The 23,222-nt window shown below is 41.3% G+C and overlaps 1 protein-coding gene across 1 annotated transcript in view; it reads right to left on the bottom strand.

The window, feature by feature from the left end:
- Positions 1-23,222, bottom strand: part of C5H8orf34 (chromosome 5 C8orf34 homolog) — a 304,643-nt gene that overhangs the window by 145,046 nt on the left and 136,375 nt on the right. Inside the window, exon 9 of the mRNA XM_044294965.1 lies at positions 7,197-7,332. Within this exon, the coding sequence (XP_044150900.1) occupies positions 7,197-7,332 (136 nt within the window). The remainder of the gene's footprint in view (positions 1-7,196; positions 7,333-23,222) is intronic.

Genomic DNA, 23,222 nt, shown 5'->3' with positions numbered 1-23,222 from the left:
TCCAGCCACCGGGTCTAGACAAAAATGAGCCTGGGTTTTGAGCGACGAACTGTTGGGCGTACAGATTCGTCTGCTCCACCATCAGATTCACCAGTGGGTTACTGAAAAAAAAACTAAAATAGTCTATTTCAGTAAACCCCACTGTGGGAATCTGGATTCCAGGATTGCCAGCAAAATCCGGAATCTCAGGCTCAAAGTCCACTGGGGGACACCAGCTAAGTTCATCGGCAGGGGGCTCCGGTGAACTTATTTGGTGGGCCGGGAAACCAGTACGAACCCCAGGGCGGCTCGTACTAGGGTGGGCCACAGGATCCCTAGCATGTGGGGCCCCTGGCTCCGCCTGGCGGCGTCTCCGCCGCCTTGGTGGCTCATCGTCATCCGATGATGATGAGGAGGATGCGGATGATAAAAGGAATGTGGGGTCATCCTCATCCTCACTGGGGCTCTCAGAGTCGGAGGCAATCTGGGCATATGCCTCCTCGGCCGAGAACACCCGGCGGGCCATGGGTGTGTGTGCGTGTAGGTGTGCGTGTGTGGCAAACTTTATTATATGTGCGTGTGTGTGGGGGCAACGGGTGTTCGCGTACTAAAAAAGGCAAGAAAAAAAGGGCAAGTGTTAGGAAAAAAAGTTAAAACTTGCTGATCAGCGGTACAAGGCTGATCAGCGGTGGGGTGGTGGGGCGCTAACAGTGGGGTGGCGGGCGCTAACAGTGGACGGACACTAAAAAGTGCCGACCAGTCAGTGCACGCAGAAAAAAAAAAAGGGGGCTGGTGGTGAAGTGGGGGGGGGGGGGGAAGGGGGCTGGTGGGGGGTGGGGGGGGCTGGTGGTGGTGGGGGGCTGGTAGGGGGGGGCAAGTGGCAGGGGGGAGGCTGGGGTCTGATAGATGGATCAAAAAAGTTAGGAATAAAAGTTTTTTTTTTTTTTTCTAACTTTTCCCTTCTTTCCCTGCCTAACGGTGCCTCTCCCTCACTGACCCTAACCTACCTGGGTGGCGATGGGTGCAGGAGGGTGATGGATGGCGATTAGGGGGACACAGGAGCTGGTGCTGGACGATGCTGCCGGGTGCTCGTGCAGAACAGGAAGAGGAGGGGAGAGAGGAGCGCAGGAAGTTTGAATCTCGCGCCTCTCTCCCCTGCACCAATCAGCACCCTGGACAGCAGTGTTCAGCACCAGGGCCAGCACCGCCTCCTCAAATCCTCGGACTGCGATTGGTGGTGTATAATTACGCCACCGATCGCAGTCTTTTTCCGGTTCATCGGGTCACAGGACACCCGAATGGACCGGAAACGCAGAAAACCGCAGGTCTGAATTGACCTGCGGTTTTCTGCGATCGCCGATACGGGGGGGTCAAATGACCCCCCCCTGCGTTGTTACGGGATGCCGGCTGAATGATTTCAGCCGGCATCCCGTTCCGATTAACCCCCGCGGCGCCGGAATACCGATTTAAAGTTAGGACGTACCGGTACGCCCTGAGTCCTTAAGGACTCGGGAAATAGGGCGTACCGATACGCCCTGCGTCCTTAAGGGGTTAAATTTCTCATGTCAATTGTAATATTTTTATTGCCCACAACTTGTCCCATTTTTGCTCATCATCTTTGAATATACATTAATCATACATGTATACAATTCTGGGGACCACATACCCTATAAAAAAAAATAGTCTAAAGCTCTTTAAAGAGGAATCATGAACTCACTTCTATCTGCTTCAGATGCTTCAACACCCAAGAATTCTTCTGGCTATTACTGCAGCCTGTGAACATTTTATACTGCTTTTATAATTCTCTGAAATAAGTACTCCCAAGTGTTTCTCTGAAGTAGTTCTGGCTAAATCCATACATACCACCAAGACAATATTTATGCAAGGGCTTATTAATACAGCCAAGAACATCAAGCCTATTATACACTTGTATTATGTATCATGTTAAGCACTGACCTTTATCTTGAGAGTCGTATTGATTACAGGTGGTGTTAAGCCACCTTAGATATTTTTAAAAATACAAAGGAATAAAATCATGCAAAAGGTTACATAAATTAACCAAATAGCAGTAAGGTTCAGTCTGACAGTACTGGTCATAGGGCCAAGGGTCTGTAAGGCTACGTTAACATATACATCAAAACTATGTGGCAGGCTGTTCAAGCAGAGAAACAGCCTGCCGTAGTTCATGGCATCTGACATAGCAGCCAGACCCTATTGACTATAATAGGACCATGCAGGGATCATGCAGGCCTGTTTCCAGCATTAGTTATGGAATTCGTCCAGTAAAAACTGGTGCTTATAGGAAATAGGCTCCGGCGATGAACAGCAGTATCTGGCTATGCTGAATACGGTGAACTCCAGCAAGCTGTTGCTCTGCAAGAACAGCCTGCCATATAGTTTTAACGTATATGTGAATGTAGCCTTATTTAGTTTTGACACAAGAACAAATGCCTGCTATTAAAAATTTGACTCTTTACATAGAGATTTTAATTGTTTAATGTTGAAAACTACTTCTGAAAAAGAAAAAAAAAATGTGTGAATTTTTTTATATATTTTTTCTCTACTCAAAATAGACATAAGATATTACTAGTCGACTTTCTGGAGTAACTTCTTATGTTCTCTAGCATGTTTCACAGTATGGTAACCACCCAACCTGTACCTACAATTAATACATAGCCCTTTTTGAAGGCTGTCCATCATTCTTTATCCTGTAGTAAGCCAGGAGCAATTATTGGAGAACAAATAGTTTTGTGTCTGTTCGATTTTCCAGCTATTTCAAACCACAAGGAATGTGTCTGGGGCTGATGTTCAATACCTAATATGGCCTTAGGTGTAACAAGGAATACTAATCTATTAACATGTCAGACATGGGAGCAGCAAGGGGAGTGGGAGGTCTAATTCAATAGGTTATTCTACTCTCTATGTTTTCACGATCTAGGCAGTAGTCCCACCACAAACTAAGTAGCCTGACAAGAACACATGAAGAATTATAATCAACCAGACTGATTGGTCCTCTAGCTTAAAAGGACTATCTGTCGACCAAGCCATTGAAATCCTGTGATTAACAAAAAAAAAGTGAGATGTAAAAGATTAAGAAAAATGCTGTAGGGAAACTTTGAAGAATGTGTATAATCCTTCTTTATGGACAAATCATTCAACTGTGCCTTTTTTTAACAAAACACGTATTGCTATTCCAATATCTTGTGTTATCTTTAAATGCAAGGGAGAACATTTTCTCGTTTACATAAATGACCTCTGCAATGACTTCCCACTTTCAAGGGAGATTCATACGTATAAAAAAATAAGGCATTAATTAAATATCAATAAAATAAAACAATTTTTACAATTGAATCCTGGAAAACGTATTTATTGCAGCTACATATGCATTGTGTATTACAATATTCACCCAACCTACAACACTAGAGCCTAGTTGCAGAATGTGTATGAGGCCTCACTGAAAAATGACATATGTTCTACATAAAACAAGCAATCAAGGCCCCAAATATAGTGTAAACAAGTAGTCTTTATTTAATCACATAAATATGTACTAAAACACATAAAAAGTGGAGTGAACACATAAAAAGCATGGCACCACTGTGGAACATATAACAGAATGTCTATGCATATAGTAAAGGTACCTTTACTACATGCATAGACAGTCTGTGTACATAGCCATCATCATGGGTTCGGAGATTGATTGATATTGGGGATGTTCCACAGTGGAGCCCTGCTTTTTCTGTGTACACTCCATTTTTTATGTGTTTCAGTACGTATTTATGTGATTAAATAAAGACTACTTGCTTATACTATATTTGGGGCGAAGAGTATAAGTTATAATAATCACCTATTTTATACATTAAAGGTCCTTCTTTTTAGGTATGTGACAATATTTACGGTGAAATTCAGGTTCATGTAAACAATACCAGGACTGCAAAACTTCCTAACTACTGTAGCAATCCCACATTTAGCACAGTAGGAAACACCTATCGAGAGGATTTAAGTAGGATTTTTTTTAGAAAAATTTTGTTATGCATCAATTAGATCTCCCACCTAATCTGATATTGGCCGTGGATTTAATCTAGTGCAGGGATCAGAAACCTCCGGCACTCCAGGTGTTGTGAAAATACATCTCCCGTCATGCACACTTGCTTGGCTGTTCTCTGAACTCCCACAGAAGTGAAAGGAGCATGCTGGGAGTTGTAGTTTTACAACAGCTGGCGTGCAGAAGGTTGCTAATCCCTGATCTAGTGGATACTGGACTGTAAGGTTCTTAGTAACTGTACCACCCAGCAATGTTGGACTGAGGTTCCTTGGGCCCATCAAAGGAAAATATTCAGAGGGCTCAATCCTTATATCATCTATAAAGTCTAATAAATTGAAGAAAAACATCCAGGGGCAAGTTATTATCTCCAAAAGTCAGTTCCAAATGTTTATTTTTTTTCTCCTGGACTTTTGGGGCCCACTATTGTAGCAGAAATTGGGCCCACCGGAAAAACTTATGGTACTGTGGTGGGCCAGTCCAACACCGCCACCCAGAATGTACTAGTGTATCTCCATATTTATTGTGTATGTCATTAAAGTGTCCCTCCAGTTCTGATCTCCCACCTGAGCTGATACACTAGTGTAAATTGGCTGCTACAGTCCTTGACACATCAAGTGACTGGGTGACAACAACTAATAGCATTGTGATAACTATTAATTAGTAACTGCTATCCGTTAGACTAGAAATTCTTAGGTTGCTTTCACACTAGCATTTTAGTTTTCTGGTATTGAGATTCATTATAGGTGCTCGATACTGGAAAAAAACGCTTCAGTTTTGTTCCCATTCATTGTCAACGAGGACAAAACTGAACTAAACAGAACGGAATGCTCCAAAATGCATTCTGTTCCCTTTAGTTGCGTTCCCATACCAGAGAGCAAACCGCAACATGTTGTATTTTGCTTTCCGTCCTGGGATGCGGAGCAAGAGGGATCCGGCATGACCCACAATGCAAGTCAATGGGGACGGGTCCGTTTTCTCTGACACAATCTGACACAATAGAAAACGGATCTGTCCCCCATTGACTTTCAATGGAGTTCAAGACGGATCCGTCTTGGTCATGTTAAAGATAATACAACCGGATCCGTTCATAACGGATGCAGATGGTTGTATTATCAGTAACAGAAGCGTTTTTGCTTAACCCTGCCGGATCCAGTAAAAACGCTAGTGTGAAAGTAGCCTTATAAATATATAGTAAAGTAGTAAAAATGAAAGGATATATTTTTCCAGTTACAATTTTTTTTTTAACACTCTTAAGGCCAGTTCCACATGAGCGTAATATGGAGAAATCTTTGCAGCCATATTAAGTGTTGTGTGGGCTAGTGGATCCGGACATCTTAGGGATTAGTTTAATTGGCCTTAAAGCGTTAAGCCTCTTTCACACGGGCGAGTTTTCCACGTGGGTGCAATGCGTGAGGTGAACGCATTGCACCCGCACTGAATCTGGACCTATTCATTTCTATGGGGCTGTGCACATGAGCAGTGATTTTCACGCATCACTTGTATGTTGCGTTAAAATCGCAGCATGTTCTATAGTGTGCGTTTTTCATGCAACGCAGGCCCCATAGAAGTGAATGGGGCTGCGTGAAAATCGCAAGCATCCGCAAGCAAGTGCGGATGCGGTGCGATTTTCACGCACGGTTGCTAGGAGACGATCGGGATGGGGACCTGATCATTATTATTTTCCCTTATAACATGGTTATAAGGGAAAATAATAGCATTCTTAATACAGAATGCTTAGTACAATAGCGCTGGAGGGGTTAAAAAAAAATAAAAAATGTAACTCACCTTAATCCACTTGATCGCGCAGCCGGCTTCTCTTCTGTCTTCATCTTTGCTGTGCACAGGAAAAGGACCTGTGGTGATGTCACTACGCTCATCACATGGTACGTCACATGATCCATCACCATGGTAAAAAAGATCATGTGATGGACCATGTGATGAGCGCAGTGACGTCATCAAGGTCCTATTCCTCAAAGAACAAGACAGAAGAGAAGCCGGGCTGCGCGACCAAGTGGATTAAGGTAAGTTAAATTATTATTTTTATTTTTTTAACCCTTCCAGCCCTATTGTACTAAGCCGTGAGCCGGTCTGAACTGCCTGCTCCCGGTCACCTGTGCATCGCCGGACTTGTGATTTAAGATGGCAGCCCGCATGTAGTCACGGGCAAACACGGCGAACTGGCCATCACTGATCATCACTAAGGGCTGTTTCACACGAGCGAGTCCATTGCGGGAATCACGCTCCGTGTGTGAGTGTGATCCTCTGCTCTGGACTTGCAGGAGCGCACGGCATTATCATGATTATGTGTCTCTGCATAGCCTTTTTTCCACAGAAGATAGTGACATAAAGTAAAGCTGTCAGTATGATTCTGTAGAAATAAGGTCAGGCAGAGGCACATAGCATTATAAATCACGATAATGCCGTGCGCTCCTGCAAGTCCAGAGCAGAGGATCACACTCACACACGGAGCGTGATTCCCGCAATGGACTCGCTCGTGTGAAACAGCCCTAACAACGTTCCTACGTCAACCTCTGAATAGGGAGAGTTAGTGAAGAGGACAGGTAGCAGGAGAGGGGCCGGATAAGAAGAGAAGGAAGCATCGTTATCTGATAAGATATATTACATAAGTTTCTTATATTCACTTGTACTATTCATTGATGAAAAAATTAAAAGACAGTTACGTTTTAAATAGAACACTAAGTGGCCATAGAGATTAAATTAATTTTGTCAGGATTGACCAACATTCTAATGTGTATGAGGGTGTCCCAACTATTCCCCCAATGAAAATGTCGGAGAAAGAAGGGTCAGACATGTTGCATTTAAACAAATCTGATTCTATTGTTCTCAAGGGTGAAAAGCTGCCACCATAGGAGTTTGGGATGGAAGTGTCTTATTCCCCTCTGCCTACTGAGAACACATATATGCTCAGCCAAGTTAAATGAGCAGACGGTATGTATGGTGGGGCCAGGAGCATTTGGCTGACACCTATTGAATGTGTATGGGCTGAACAAGCTATAAATCAGCATCTGAAAACAATTTCACAATTCCAGTGAATAAGTTGAAGATTTATTAGAAACGTAACCGACAAAAGAGGTCTTAATGTACTGGGGTGAAATCATCTGTTTTCCATGGTACTAGCAATGATGTTCTGCCAGCTGCTGTCTACTATGTTTACCTTGCACACCTTGAGCAGATGTTTAGAGTGACTTTTGCTTGAGGTTCAGTGGTGTAAGTGCTACGACCTTGGCTAAATTTACTTCCAGATGGCATGAGGCTGGTAACACCTTCCATTCGAAGATCATCAAGGTCTTCTGGAATATAAACAACCAAGGATATGTTACAATGATGCCTTATTACAGCCTGTTATGCTATAATAATTTCCATGAGTACTCATCTGAACTTCTATTCATAATTATACATGATCATGCAAAATCTGGATGATGAGGAATAGCAATATTACATACAACTTTGTATCAAAGATTAAATCACACAAAGAAACCATGCTAGTCCTAGAACACACACAACCTATGAAGTTATTAAACAAATATTAATAGACAGACTGAAATTTCTGCAAAAAAATATTTTAAAGGGGTTTTCTGAGATTTTTTAACTGACGACCTATCACTCTGTATAGGTCATCAGTATCTGATTGGTGGGGTCTGACACCTGGGCAACCCACCGATTAGCTGTTATAGAGGGTACCAGCGCTCACAATAGCACCACAGCCTTCTCTTTGCTCACCAAGCACAGCACCATACATTCTATAGCGGCTTTGCATGGTATTGTGCTCAGTTACATTAACTTCAATGAGCTGTGCCTAGGTCATTTGACTGATGAACGTGATGTCTCATGACCTAGGCAGAGCTGCATGCAGAGGTCCCCGGTGTGGGACCCCCACCAATCAGATACTGATGACCTATGCACAGGATAAAATATCTCAGAAGCCTCCTTTAAGCATTTAATCAGCTAAGATACCAATGAGCAATAAAACACAAAACCGGAATACGGTTGTACAACACGAATAGAATGCAAGTGTCAAAAATGAATAGCTCCTAGATGGGACAAGCCTGGGCACTCAGCATATACACAAATTTAATACAGAAATGTACAGTGCTGCCCATAATTATTCATACCCCTGGCAAATTTTGACTTAAAGTTACTTTTATTCAACCAGGAAGTAATTTTTTGACAGGAAATGACATAGGTGTCTCCCAAAAGATAATAAGACGATGTACAAAAGGCATTATTGTGGAATAAAAACATTTCTCAGCTTTTATTTACATTTGAGCAAAAAAATACAAGATGTTCCGCACTGTGGAAAATCTCAGAGGACGTGGTCGGAAGGCAAAAGTGACACCTGTGCTAGCCAGGAGGATAGTTAGAGAGGTGAAAAAGAATCCAAGGATCACCACTAAGGCCATCTCGGTGAATCTGGGCTCTGCTGGTGGCAATGTCTCAAGGCAACCATCTTACGGGCACTGCACACTGCTGGGTTCCACTTCTCCAGATAAGGCACACAAAAGCTTGCTTGGCCTTTGCAAAAGCTCATCTGGACAAAGAAGAAGACTTCTGGTCTTCTGTGTTATGGTCAGATGAAACAAAAATTGAATTGTTTGGTCACAATGATATTTCCTTCATTTGGTGTAAAAAAGGAGAAGCCTTCAACCCAAAGAACACCATCCCCACTGTCAAACATGGTGGTGGGAACCTAATGCTTTGGGGGTGTTTTTCAGCCAATGGACCAGGGAACCTAATCACAGTAAATGGCACCATGAAAAAAGAGCAAAACATGAGGATTCTCAACTGACAACATCAGGCAGTCTGCAGAGAAACTTGGCTTTGGTCACCAGTGGACATTTCAGCATGACAATGACTCAAAACACACAGCAAAAGTGGTGAAGAAATGGTTAGCAGACAACAACATTAACGTTTTGGAGTGTGGGCCAGAGTCCAGACGAATTCAATTGAGAATCTGTGGAGGGCGCTAAACATCAGGGTTATGGCAAGAAGACCCTCTAACCTGAAAGATTTTGAGCTCATTGCTATAGATGAATGGGGAAAAATACCTCTGGAGACATGCAAAAAGCTGGTCTGCAATTATAGGAAGCGTTTGATTGCTGTAATAGGCAATAAAGGCTTTTCTATTGATTATTGAGAAGAGTATGAATAATTTTGGACTGGACACTTTTTGCTCAAATGTAAATAAAAGCTGAGAAATGTTTTTTTTTTTTTTCCACAATAATGCCTCTTGTACATCGTCTTATTATCTTTTGGGAGACATCTATGTAATTTTCCCGTCCAAAAATTACTTGCTGGTTGAATAAAAGTAACTTTAAGTCAAAATTTGCCAGGGGTATGAATAATTATGGGCAGCACTGTATATCCAAAAATATATCTTTATTGAAATTGATAAAACAAATAAATAGATGCATAAATTGGCAAAGACAAACACAACCACATGGAGAGTGCACAAAACACGTCGGGACATCAAGTTATAGCATTGCAAATAATGGTGAAGGTTGGATGGAAAAACAAGTATAAATAAATATTAAATCAAACCATGTGGCTCCCCACCTAGATAAAAAACCATTATTCACAACATATATACAACACAGACCCGGCTAGTTGCACCTCCAAGAGACCCCGACACGTGTTTCGCATCAGCTTCCTCAGGGGGAGTAGAGCTGACGCAAAACAATGAAGATATATTTTTGGATATACATTTCTGTATTATATTTGTGTTATATGCTGAGTGCCTGGGCTTGTCCTATCTAGGAGCTATTTCATCAGCTAAATATAATTAGTTTTATCTGCTCAAATGCTCCTGCAATAAAAGTTCAGGACTTCAGAAAACAGAGTATTTTTTGTGTCCCTGTACTTGTAAGAAACTTTTCACATGTCACAGTGACATATAAAGATTTTGATGGTTGAGGGTCCGTGTGCTGAGACCCTTACCGAATGTTAAAAGGAGGGGAATAGAAGCGCTCACATACAGCACAGTCTGTACTTGCTGCTGAAAGTCTATGAGGCCCATCTCAAGTCCATCTCCTTCTGTGACGAGAAACCACACTGGGTTTCAGTGTTTCTATCTCTTCGTTTTAACAATCAATGAGCGTCTCAGCACTCGGACCCCACCAATTAAAACCTTTCATATGTCACTATGATAAATCAAAACTTGTTTTGTCCGCTTTAAATGTACTTATAAGTATAGATTAAAGGGTTGTGTCAAGTTTAAAATGTATCCACTATTCACAGGGGATGGGATAGATAACTGATCACTGGGAGTCTCACTGCTGGGACTCTTTCCGAACTGATGGAGCAGCAGGTGAGGCATGCGCTCTGCCGCTCCATTCATTCTCTATAGGACCGCTGGAAGTAGCCAGGACAAATAGACAGATCCCGTTTACTTAGAATTAGTGTTGATCGAGCACCAAAGTGCTCGAAGTGGAACACCTCGGGATGCTCGGGTGCTTAATAGGGTGATGTTTAACCGACAGGAAACATTATCTGCTGCAATCCAACCGACCACCTGGTCGCACTGGTGTGACTTCAAGAGTGGTGTCCTGCGCCGCCCTGCAAACTGGGACATGAAGCTAGGTTATCGTGGATGAGTGTGTTTCTTGTGCTCTGGAAGCAGGCACAGTTTCACCACGCCCATGGCCACGGCCTCTGCGTGCACCATCAGCAGCCCGGCAACTTAAAATAATTAAAACATTATTGTAGAGGGTATGAACACTTTTGCAACTAATATGTTATCACTCAAACCAATCTAGAATAAAAAAAATGAAACAACTGTGCAGATAGTTTTCATTAACACCTTAATGACCGGGCGATTTTCATTCTTTTTATTTATTTATTTTTCATTTTATTTTTTACTCCCAGCCTTCCCAAAGCCATAACTTTTTAAATTTTCTATTCCCATAGCTGTATGAAGATTTGTTTTTTCTCTAATGGAACCATTTATGGTTGCATACAATGTACTGGGGGGCAGGAAAGCACATTTCAATGAGGATGGGTTCGTACCAAACTTTGTGAGTTCGGGTATTCGGACCCGAACCCAAGCCTTTTTCACTGAAGTCTGGGTTAGGGTTCGGTGTTCGGGTGATTTTATTATTTTGAGTTATAACATGGTTATTCGGAAAATAATAGCATTCTTAACACAGAATGCAAAAGAATATGGCCATTTAGGTGTTAAAAAAAAACACAACTCACCTCATCCACTCGATCGTGCTGTCTCTTCTATCTTCATTCAGCAAGACCTGCCAAAGGACCTGCGATGTGCACAATGACGTCACCTGCGCTCACCACTATTATTTTCTGATATAACCATGGTATAACAGAAAATAATAAAGTGACGTTCGGGTCCCCTATTGACTTCAATAGGGTTCGGGGTCAAGTTCGGTTCCTGAACCCAAACTTTGACCTGAAGTTCGGCCAAACTCGGCGAACCCGAACTTTCACGGGTTCACTCATCCCTAGTCAGTATGATTACAATGATACCACATTTGTATAGTTTTTCTTGCTATTTAATACTAATACAAATTAACATTTTGGAAAAAAAATTACATTTTTTCTTTGCATCAACATATTCTTACCTTCCATAACTTCTTTATTTTTATGTGTATGGAGCTGTTTGAGGGCTCATTTTTGCGGGGCGATGTATAGTTTTCATTGATACTAGGGTTTTGGGGTATGTAAACCTTTTTGATCACTTTTTATGAATTTTTTTGTGAGAGACAAAATGACAAAAAAACATTGAATTGGCCATTTTGACTTTTTTTCCAATTAAACATTTCCCATATGGTATAAATAGTTTTATATTTTAATAGTATAAGCATTTTTGCATGCAGCGATATCCATAATGTTTATTTTTTAATTGTTTATGCATTTTTATTTTTACTTTGTGGAAAGGGGAGTGATTTGAATTTGTATAATTTTTGTTTATATTTTTATAAACTTTTTTCTCTCTTTTATTTTTTACACTTTTTAATAGTTTCAATAGGGAATTATAACCAGCAGTCATTAGATTGCTTCTCTCATAGACTCCAATGCATTATCATTGGAGTCTATGACAATTAAACTAATTTCCTATGAAACCCTGGCACAGACAGGATCTCCATAGCAACTAACGTGTGGCAGCCTCCTGTTACTCAGGAGGACAGAGGCTGCCGCATACTGCACCCCTGATCCTCACTAAGAAGAGCTGATGCATGGCCGGAAGGGCATGCTCCTGGTTCTTGAGCGAGCGGGCGGCATATTTAAAGTCCCGACCACTGACGTATATAGTCATACAGTGGTCGGGAACAGGTTGAAAATGTAAACAGCTCTTATGCAGACCTGTGTGTCTCCATGGTTATAGTCTGCATATAGGCACCAAAGAGAGCAAAAGGATCAGACTACACACCAGCTTTGCTAGTCATTTTGAATCAAGACTGTTTGAAAAGTTTTATTGGTGCAACAGTGCAGTATATGGTAGACAAGTTTACCAGAATGAGAAACCCTCTTTGCTGTTGGCTCTACACTTTGTTTAACAATGAAGAGTCCTGATCAGCTGATGTTCTCTAACTTCAGAATTGACAGGTGTTTGTAAAATACAAAAAATATATACACCATATATACACGTTATAATAGTTTGCGCAAAGCCTGGGTGACAAGCAACATGGCTTCCATCATATGTTCGACAATGGTTTTGCCAAGATTTCTCAGGGTACCCAAAGTGGCTATCTAAACAAACTCTTAGCACACCCCCTCTCAGCCAGTGCCGAGAACCGCTAACTAAAAACAACTCTTGCTTTGATAGTCCTATCCCATCCATGTAATGCATACAAGATGGTACAGTCCTGATTCAAAAGTTTAAGACCACTTGAAAAATGGCAAAAAAAATCATATTTAGCGTGGCTGGATCTTAACAAGGTTCTAAGTAGAGCTTCTACATGCAACAAGAAGAAATGAGAGACAAAACATTTTTTGAGCATTCAATTAATAAAAAAATAACGATTAAACTGAAACAGGCCGTTTTTCAGCTGATCCAAAATTCAGGACCGCATGCCTTTAAAAGGCCAAATCTGTGCAAAGATGTGTATTCATTGTCATTTTCTGTCAGGTAGTCACACGTTGTGATGGCAAAGGCAAAAAAACTCTCCCTTTTTGAACGTGGTCGGGTTGTTGAACTGCATAAGCAGGGTCTCTCACAGCGCGCCATCGCTGCTGAGGTGGGACGCAGTAAGACAGTCATTTGGAATTTCTTAAATGATCCTGAGGGTTATGGAACAAAAAAGTCAAGTGGAAGACCCAAATAAATGTCATCAGCACTGAGCTGGAGGATCCAATTGGCTGCCTGTCAAGACACTGGACAATCCTCGACCCAAATTAAGGCCATTACTGGTGCTGACTGCAGCCCAATAACCATCAGACGTCATCTGAGACTGAAGGGCTTCAAAAACAAAAAACGTCTTCAAAGACCTCGTCTCCTTGAACTGCCACAGAACTGCTCGTTTGGACTTTGAAAGAGAGAACGAAACATGGGACATTCAGAAAGTTTTATTCTCTGATGAGAAAAAATTTAACCTTGATGGTCCTAATGGTTTCCAACGTTACTGGCATGACAAGCAGATCCCACCTGAGATGTTTTCTACGCGCCACAGTGGAGGGGGCGCCATAATAGGTCTGGGGTGCTTTTTCCTTCAGTGGAACAATGGAGCTTCAGGAAGTGCAGGGTCGTCAAACGGCCGCTGGCTATGTCCAGATGTTGTAGAGAGCATTCCTCATGACTGAGGGCCCTCATCTGTGTGGTAACAACTGGGTTTTTCAACAGGACAATGCTACAGTACACAATGCCAGCAGGACAAGGGACTTCTTCCAGGAGAATAACATCAATCTTTTGGCCAATCCTGCAGTGTTCCCCTGATGTTAATCCAATTGAGAACCTTTAGGGATGGATGGCAAGGGAAGTTAATAAAAATGGACAACAGTTCAAGACAGTAGATGGCCTTCGTGCGGCCGTCTTCACCACTTGGAGAAATGTTCCCACTCACTTCATGGAAACGCTTGCATCAAGCATGCTGAAACGAATCTTTGAAGTGATAAACAATAACGGCGGAGCTACTCATTACTGAGTTCATGTTTGGAAGTTGGATTTCTGTTTTGGGGGGTTTAGTTTTCTTTTGGAGGTGTGGTCCTGAACTTTTGATCAGCTGAAAAACAGCCTGTTTCAGTTTATTCGTTGTTTTCATTAAATTGAATGCTCAAAAAATGTTTTGTCTCACTCCCATTTCTTCTTGTTGCATGTTGAAGCTCTACTTGGAACCTTGTTAAGATCCAGCCAAGCTAAATATGATTTTTTGCCATTTTTTTTCAAGTGGTCTTAAACTTTTGAACAGGACTGTATGGTGGATGGTGGCAACTTTCCCCAGCTTGGGATTACTGAAGCAGGACTTGTTGGGTAGGCTTCAGTGAGAAGTGAGAGATAAATTATGAGATTGAGAGTTGTTTTATTGCATAACCAGGCACATTTTCCATTCAGTAGTGGAGGTGACATGTGTGATGAGCCCAATGAGACCTACAATAACAAAATATGGGACCTTATCCAGCTCCCCCTCCACCCAAAAAAACACATCTACTGTGCATAAACACCTACCTAAAAAAAATTGCTAATTAGTGATGGACAAACATCTGCCGGGATTCGGTGGGTCCCTTTCATTTTAATGGCAGGCGAACCTGAAAAACCTTCAGCTCATATTTGCAGCCAAGAAATAATTACTAGAAGTTCACAAATAGTCCTACAACATGGACAGTGACATATCAAATGTATTATTAAAATTTGCGATCTCCATTTCGTGTACGCGCATGCGCAAATTCACTATACAGTACCCAAATTCACTATAAAGAAAGTATATTGGTATATAACACCCCGCTTCAATCAGTTTTTTGGGGGGACACCGGCAATGTGCATTCCGCAATTTGCGGATCGCACATCGCCAGCACTATAATAGAAAATGCCTAATCTTGTCTGCAATTGCGGACAAGAATAGGATATGTTCTATTTTTTTCGGAAACGGAAGCACGGATGCGGAAGTGCGGATCCGCAAATGCAGATCTGGATCCGCAAATGCAGATGCGGACAGCACATTTCGGCCCCATTGAAAATGAATGGGTCTGCATCCACATTTTGCGGACGTGTGAATGGAAAAGATATCCCTCAAAACGAAAATAAATTAAATTATTAAAGTTAAGCAAAAAGAATAGATGTGGTAGGCAATAACAAGTGCTCGGAGGCAGTAAATCAGGTGCTCGGCGGCACCAAATCAGAAACCATATGTCCTACCACAATCCAGGGGGCTCCCGGAGGGAAAGCAAAAAACATCAATCCCTGTGCTATATGATGATGTGGTATTGAAGGACAGGGTGGGCAAAGAACTGTCCCTGATATTGCCATACAGGGGGGTGCTATTCTGGCCCTGATAGCCTATCCACAGACCACCCGCCCTGATTAGAGTGACCCCGTCCGGAACCTTACCCTATATAAAAATGGCCCTAGTAAGCCCATAGACCCCTGACTTCCAGGTGATCACTATATAGATCTATGTGTTTTTAGACTCACTATAAAAGTATATTATAAGTATATCGCACCCCTCAGTGTATCACACCTATCGATAGCACACCTATACCAGTCCTTAAAATGACTTTTGTGGCCCTATTAGCTAGCGTTTGGTGTCCCTAACAGCCTGTCCCTGCTCCACACAGCAACCTCTCCCTACACTGGCAAAATACTGAATGTAAAATGGCGGCCAGATCAGGTTTATTATAAGGTAGGGGGTATGTCCATGTGCTGAACCGTCTCAATTGGCTATCCTGTAGCCACCTGATAGATGTGTCATGGGTCAAAGTTCTTCACAATGTAAAAGAATATGACGAATATCCCCATATGTTCGGCAACTCGCAAACACGCAAAGTTCGCCGCGAAATGACCGCCGGGCGAACCGCAGGGCCATCTCTATTGCTAATGACTTGAGAAAGGAGGACATTGTGAAACTAAAAGGGTCGAATGGGCAAAAGCTTTCTTAACTGGATGAATACTTCAATTATACAAACAGTAGCTTTGCCACCTCCCCCTCACAAATACACAAAACAATAAATGAAAAAGTAAAATACAATCAACAAATCCGCTAGTTATTTGCTGTCTCAGCACACACTATGCCCAGAGATTACAGAATTTGGACACCTCTTGATGGATTACTTGATAATGTGTTGATCCTAACACAACCGCTCTTCAGCTATGGAAAAACAATGCCCATCCTTCACATTCTTAAGATTATAAGCCTTGCTAAGAAAGGATATGAATCTAGACAGGTAAAAGGACTCAAACGGAAAAGGCCGCCAATTAACAAAAATTTGTGAAAAACTAAACTTAGGATTCTATAGCTATAAACAATCTACATCTCAACCGTCCTTAAAGAATTGTGAAGCTCCCGAAAGGGATTGTGAGCTCCTCTTTTCACAGCATATAAGATATCCTCTGGACCTGTGCCCTCTACAGCTATATGAATGTCTCCAAACCACGTCACCTTGGTAACCTATCGCCATGCATGGTGAGTGTCCTCTTCTCAACACTACTGAACAAGGAATCTTTTGGCAATACCAGTTTCCCATGCTTCTCTATCAATTGAAATGACCTGGCTTTTTGACAGACACTGTTTAATTATGAATAGGCCCGAGACTTCTTTAAGACCTGACAATCCCATTACCTTACTCTTGCACCAAAAATAAAGGGATGAAAAGGACGCACTTTTCATCTGTATTTCTTTGTTCTCAGGCGTTAGATTTATACTAGGGGGTGTGAGTGTGTACTGGTAAATATTAGATTAAAATTTTTCCTTATTTCCCTAAAACAACAGAAAATGAAAAGACTTTTCCAGCTCCTGAAAAGTGCAGTGTACGTTGTATACATGCAAATTGTGCTGGTGAGGCCCTTCTGTATGGTGTGGCTGACAGCGGGAGAAAAGATAATCCAGATCCGACACAGGAAGATTGTAAGCACAAAGTACAGCTGTCAGCTTCTACGGACTCGACGTCTAAAATTAACGTAAAAAAAATAACAAAAGCTGTAAAGTACCAATAGGTCTTCAAGACAAACTTACACTGTTAAAGGGAAGCCATCATTATTATTGTTTATTTGAAAGTGCCATCAATTCCAAGGGCATTACATTACAGTAAACAAGAAACCATTAGTAGATTGGTACAGGACACTGCCCACAAGAGCTTACAATCTACAAGGGAAGGCAGAAGATCATAGTAGGTGAAGGTCTTGTGACAGGGACCATGATATTAGGGCACATATAAAGTTCTTACAGATAAAATTTAGTAATCGCACCCACTAAACTGGCCCATGATCAATAAGTCATGGGTCCAGAAGTTTGGGACTATCATACAGCATTGAAGCTCTAATAGAAACTTAGATGTGTTAATAAAGCTCAGATAATGGTAAATTATGCCTAATTTTTATCATGTGCATCTTGGCAGCAGGGCTCATACATCTCAACTAGCAAATTTGGGTGCCTAACTAGCATCCTCTGATCTAAGGGTTGTTTAGTGGGTGTAAGTGCCCGTGCCTTAGAATATCTAAAACATGAAATCTGCCAGGTGACAAAAGCCATTTAAATGGAAGCAATAAAAATATGAATTGAGAATGTCTACGTTTTTAAACACTTACCATTAGCTATTTCACAATGTGAGGAAATTAAAAGGTATGTTCAAATTCAAAGACCTGGCCATAGATCCAGAATTGCGAGTCAAAAGATCTGGATGCTTACAATTCTACATTGCCCTGTATGTCAGCACTTCTCGGACTATGAGGCATAACTCACTGGTGAGGTGCAGGTTTCTATGCTGTTCCTATTATATTTAACCCCTTAGTGACACATGACGTAACGGTACGGCATGTTTCCCGAGTCCTTAAGGACACATGGCGTACCGGTATGTCATGTGTTGTTCCGATCACCGCCGCTCGAGCAGGCACCTTGGCTAAATGTGCGGGGTGGTCCCGTGAACCCCCCCATGTCGGCGATCGCCGCAAACCGCAGGTCAATTCAGACCTGCGGTTTGCGGCTTTTACCTGGTGCGGCGGTGGTGCCATCGGGTCCCCATGGTGCTGTGGGGGGATCCGATGGCATGGAAGGCAGCACGATGAAAAAATAAAGTGAAAAAAAAGTGAAAAAAAAATAAAGTTTTCCCCCCCAAAAATTAAAAGTTTCAAGTAAAAATAAACAAAAACGTAATTTTCCCCAAATAAAGTTAAAAAAAATTGTTAAAAAATAGGGGGGAAAAAATTGTATACATATTAGGTATTGCCGCGTTCGTATCGACCGGCTCTGTAAACATATCACATGAACTAACCCCTCAGATGAACACCGTAAAAAGATAAAAATAAAAATTGTGCTAAATAAACCATTTTTTGGTCACCATACATCACAAAAAGTACAACAGCAATCGATCAAAAAGGCGTTTGCCACCCAAAATAGTACTAATCTAACCATCACCTCATCCCGCAAAAAATGAGCTCCTACCTGAGACAATCGCCCAAAAAATAAAAAAACTATGGCTCAGAATATGGAGACACTAAAACATCATTTTTTTTGTTTTATTGTGTTAAACTTACATAAATAAATAAAAAGTATACATATTTGGTATCGCCGCGTTTGTATCGACCGGCTCTATAAAAATATCACATTAACTTTTACGGTGTTCACCATGTCCCATTTGAAACCCCCCTGATGCACCACTAGAGTAGAAACTCCATAAAAGTGACCCCATCTAAGACACTACACCCCTCAAGGGTGAATACCTTGAGGGGTGTAGTTTCTTAGATGGGGTCACTTTTATGGAGTTTCTACTCTAGTGGTGCATCAGGGGGGTTTCAAATGGGACATGGTGTAAAAAAAAAAACAGTCCAGCAAAATCTGCCTTCCAAAAACCGTATGGCATTTCCTTCTGCGCCCTGCCGTGTGCCCGTACAGCGGTTTACGACCACATATGGGGTGTTTCTGTAAACCACAGAATCAGGGCCATAAATATTGCATTTGGTTTGGCTGTTAACCCTTGCTTTGTAACCGGGAAAAAATTATTAAAATGGAAAATCTGCCCAAAAAGTGAAATTTTGAAATTGTATCTCTATTTTCCATGAACTCTTGTGGAACACCTAAGGGGTTAACAAAGTTTGTAAAATCAGTTTTAAATACCTTGAGGGGTTTAGTTTATAGAATGGGGTCATTTTTGGGTGGTTTCTATTATGTAAGCCTCGCAAAGTGACTTCAGACCTGAACTGGTCCCTACAAATTGGATTTTTGAAAATTTCTGAAAAATTTAAAGATTTGCTTCTAAATTTCTAAGCCTTGTAACATCCCCAAAAAATAAAATATCATTCCCAAAATGATCCAAACATGAAGTAGACATATGGGGAATGTACAGTAATAACTATTTTTGGAGGTATTACTATGTATTATAGAAGTATTTGCAATTGTTTAAAATTGTTTGGTAAATTTGGTATTTTTCATAAATAAAAATGATTTTTTTTTTACTTCATTTTACCAGTGTCATGAAGTACAATATGTGACGAAAAAACTATCTCAGAATGGCCTGGATAAGTCCAAGCGTTTGAAAGTTATCAGCACTTAACGTGACACTGGTCAGATTTGCAAAAAATGGCCTGGTCCTTAGGGTGAAATAGGGCTGAGTCCTTAAGGGGTTAAACTTGATCCCTATAAAAGCAGCCAGCAGCACTACAAAGGTATGTCCTGTGCCTCCTTCCTAGACCTCTAATAGGCAGTATCACCTAATGCTCCTCCTCCTCAGATATGGGCAGCAGGAGAAGGAAAGAGCAAAGAGGCGGTACATGAGACAGCTTGAACCACCACCTCCACAGTACTGTCTTGGTCCTGGCAGTCATGTCACTGCTCCTCAGCCTCCCCATCCATTTCTTAATTAGAAAACTGGACGGGGAGGACAGATGTGGCAGCCAGAGAAGTATTTTGTGCTGCATTGTGGCAGTACTGGGGAGGCATGTTGTGCTGCACTGTAATATTTATTTGGCGCCTCAGGAGGCATTCTGTCTCATCTGTCCATAGGATGCTGTTCCAGAACTGTCAAGGCTTTTTAGATGTCGTTTGGCAAACTCTAATCTGGCCTTCCTGTTTTTGAGGCGCACCAATGGTTTACATCCTGTGGTGAACCCTCTGTATTCACTCTGGTGAAGTCTTCTCTTGATTGTTGACTTTGACACACATACGCCTACCTCCTGGAGAGTGTTCTTGATCTGGCCAACTGTTGTGAAGGGTGTTTTCTTCACCAGGGAAAGAATTCTTCAGTCATCCACCACAGTTGTTTTCCGTGGTTTTCCGGGTCTTTTGGTGTTGCTGAGCTCACCAGTGCGTTCCTTCTTTTTAAGAATGTTCCAAACAGTTGTTTTGGCCATGCCTAATGTTTTTGCTATCTCTCTGATGGGTTTGTTGTGTTTTTTCAGCCTAATGATGGCTTGCTTCACTGATAGTGACAGCTCTTTGGATCTCATCTTGAGAGTTGACAGCAACAGATTCCAAATGCAAATAGCACACTTGAAATTAACTCTGGACCTTTTATCTGCTCATTGTAATTGGGATAATGAGGGAATAACACACACCTGGCCATGGAACAGCTGAGAAGCCAATTGTCCCATTACTTTTGGTCCCTTAACAAGTGGGAGGCACATACGCAAACTGTTGTAATTCCTACACCGTTCACCTGATTTGGATGTAAATGCCCTCAAATTAAAGCTGACAGTCTGCAGTTAAAGCACATCTTGTTTATTTCATTTCAAATCCATTGTGGTGGTGTATAGAGCCAAATATGTTAGAATTGTGTCGATGTCCTAAAATTTATGGACCTGGCTGTATTGTATACTACAAATGCACGGTCATAAGGAATGTACTTTGCGAACATCAGATATAATAATTCTATTATCTTAAAATATAGTTATTTTGTTATTTTTAGAGGAAGCACAATCATTTGGTGTCATACAACTGCGTTCAACTATTATAGAAGTGGTCTACAATGAATTAAACAATTACAACAACTACAATTAAACTATTATAATAGAAGATCTACAATTAATCTGCATACTGCGACATTCTCACTTTCTAAAGCGCGTACTTTTTTCAGTATGAATAGATTTTTCAGTTAAAATGCTTATTTTTATTCACGTTGCTAGAAATTTAGAATGTGTGAGCTTTACTCATGCAAAGTGCTAGGGAAACAGGTGTGAAGCCAAATATGACAAGTTTTCTTTAATAGCTCCCTAAAAAGCCCAGCACTTCAAGTCAGATTCATAAAAAGAAATCTGCTTTACAGAATTTACACACTGCATTGTGAAGAGCTTGTGGAAGAATATAATAATTATAATTACAACACATTTCATGTATTTATTTATTTTTATTTAATTATTGGATATCTTATCATTCAGTGCTTAATCGACTGAAATCTTAATCAGTACAAATATAAACATAATGCTTTCAAATTGGATGGCCCCTGAGCAAAGGTAGGCCTCCCAGTCCGCTACCCCCTGCAGAAGTGTAACATGGTAAGGTATACTGACTGCACTACATGCAGATAGGCAGGGTATAGCACCTCAAGCATCCTGTCAATATAAAAATATGTCAATATAAGAAAATGGGTAGATTATCTAACAAATTACCCAGTCTTTTATTATTATAGGTGTCTCCGTTGGCTGAGAAGCCTTCTAGGCACAGAGGCAGTCCAGCCTGTATCCTCTTTCCTCATGGACCCACCTTCTTGACGTTCTTGCAGGGGCCCATCATCAATCATCTTGCAGTGTCACATTACTTGTATGTCAGTACAACACACCAATTCGGCAGAATGAACTGTGCATCTAATATCTATGGGAGGCCTCCCAATTCTCCCTGATGGAAACAAGGGTCAGGCATGTTTTATTTAAACATGTACAATCCTCTTGTCCTTGGCAAAATAAGCCACCCACCAGAGGTGCCTGGAAGAGACTTTCTCCCTTCTTCCATTCACAACACATGCACGCTTGGCTGAGCCTACCATGCATGTATATGGGAGAATCTGGATAGATAACGGTTGGCTGGCAGTTATCTCATGTGTATGGTCAAATTTAGACTAGGTAGTCTCAAGATGCACCAAGTCGCTCAGGCGAGATGAAACATTTAGTGCATCTTTAGACACCACCTATTGGTTGGCTTACTTTGCACCAAAATGTGTAATGCTTTGTGTAATTCTGCCTCACATTTTAAGTCCCTTTCCTGCTAAGTACTGCCCCTTGTCAAGTGAGGCACAAAGTGCCTTAATCACATACAGTAATATATGTGATGCAAGGCATGTATGGCGCCAAAAATCTAGCACATTTAGCTTAGTAAATCTCCCCCAGTGACTTTTTAGGATGAACTGCACAATAGGGGTCATATTGAAATGTACATGGATTAGATTTGAGTGCTGTATAATTTGTGCTGTATAATAAAGACAAAGAGCAATTAAATCTTAAAGGGGTTCTCTGGTAATTAATACAAATATAATTACTGAAAATACTTATGCTTTTATTATTTACAATAACTCTTTTTTTGACTAGGTGGCAATCATAATTACAAATAATGGCTCATTTTCTGTAGGGGGCAATGATCAGAGGAAATAAAATAGCCGCTATCCTATTAGGACACAGAAAACCCATCACACAGCAGCACGTGTCATTTCACAGTATTGAGCTAAGGAGCTGATAAGATCTTCTTGTGTGTGTAGGAATGGAACTTATGAAGAAAGGTCATGAAGCAAAAAGCTGAAGTGCAGAGAGGACAGACGGGTGGTCGGTCTGGTTAATGAGCAGCAGCACTTTTAAGCCATTTGCTACATTATCACAGCCCCCCAACAGTCTGTCTTGACTGTCTTCAATATACTGTACATCAGCTGTCACTTCATGACCTCTCTTTATGAGCTGCCTTCTTACACACACAGCTGAAGATCTTATCAGCTGTATGTATGATGGGAATTCCTGTCAGGCAGAGCAGTGAGAAGGGCAGAAGCCCTTTAGTTCATTACTCTGAAGTAACCCATGCTGCTGTGTTTTTAGGACGGGTTTTTCTGATGATTACCCTAGAGAAAACAAGCCATTATACATTAGACATCATATAGTACATGATAATCT

Source organism: Bufo gargarizans, chromosome 5 (assembly GCF_014858855.1).
Source record: "Bufo gargarizans isolate SCDJY-AF-19 chromosome 5, ASM1485885v1, whole genome shotgun sequence".
In the NCBI taxonomy this organism is placed as follows: domain Eukaryota; kingdom Metazoa; phylum Chordata; class Amphibia; order Anura; family Bufonidae; genus Bufo; species Bufo gargarizans.
This window is presented reverse-complemented; position numbering and strand designations above follow the sequence as displayed.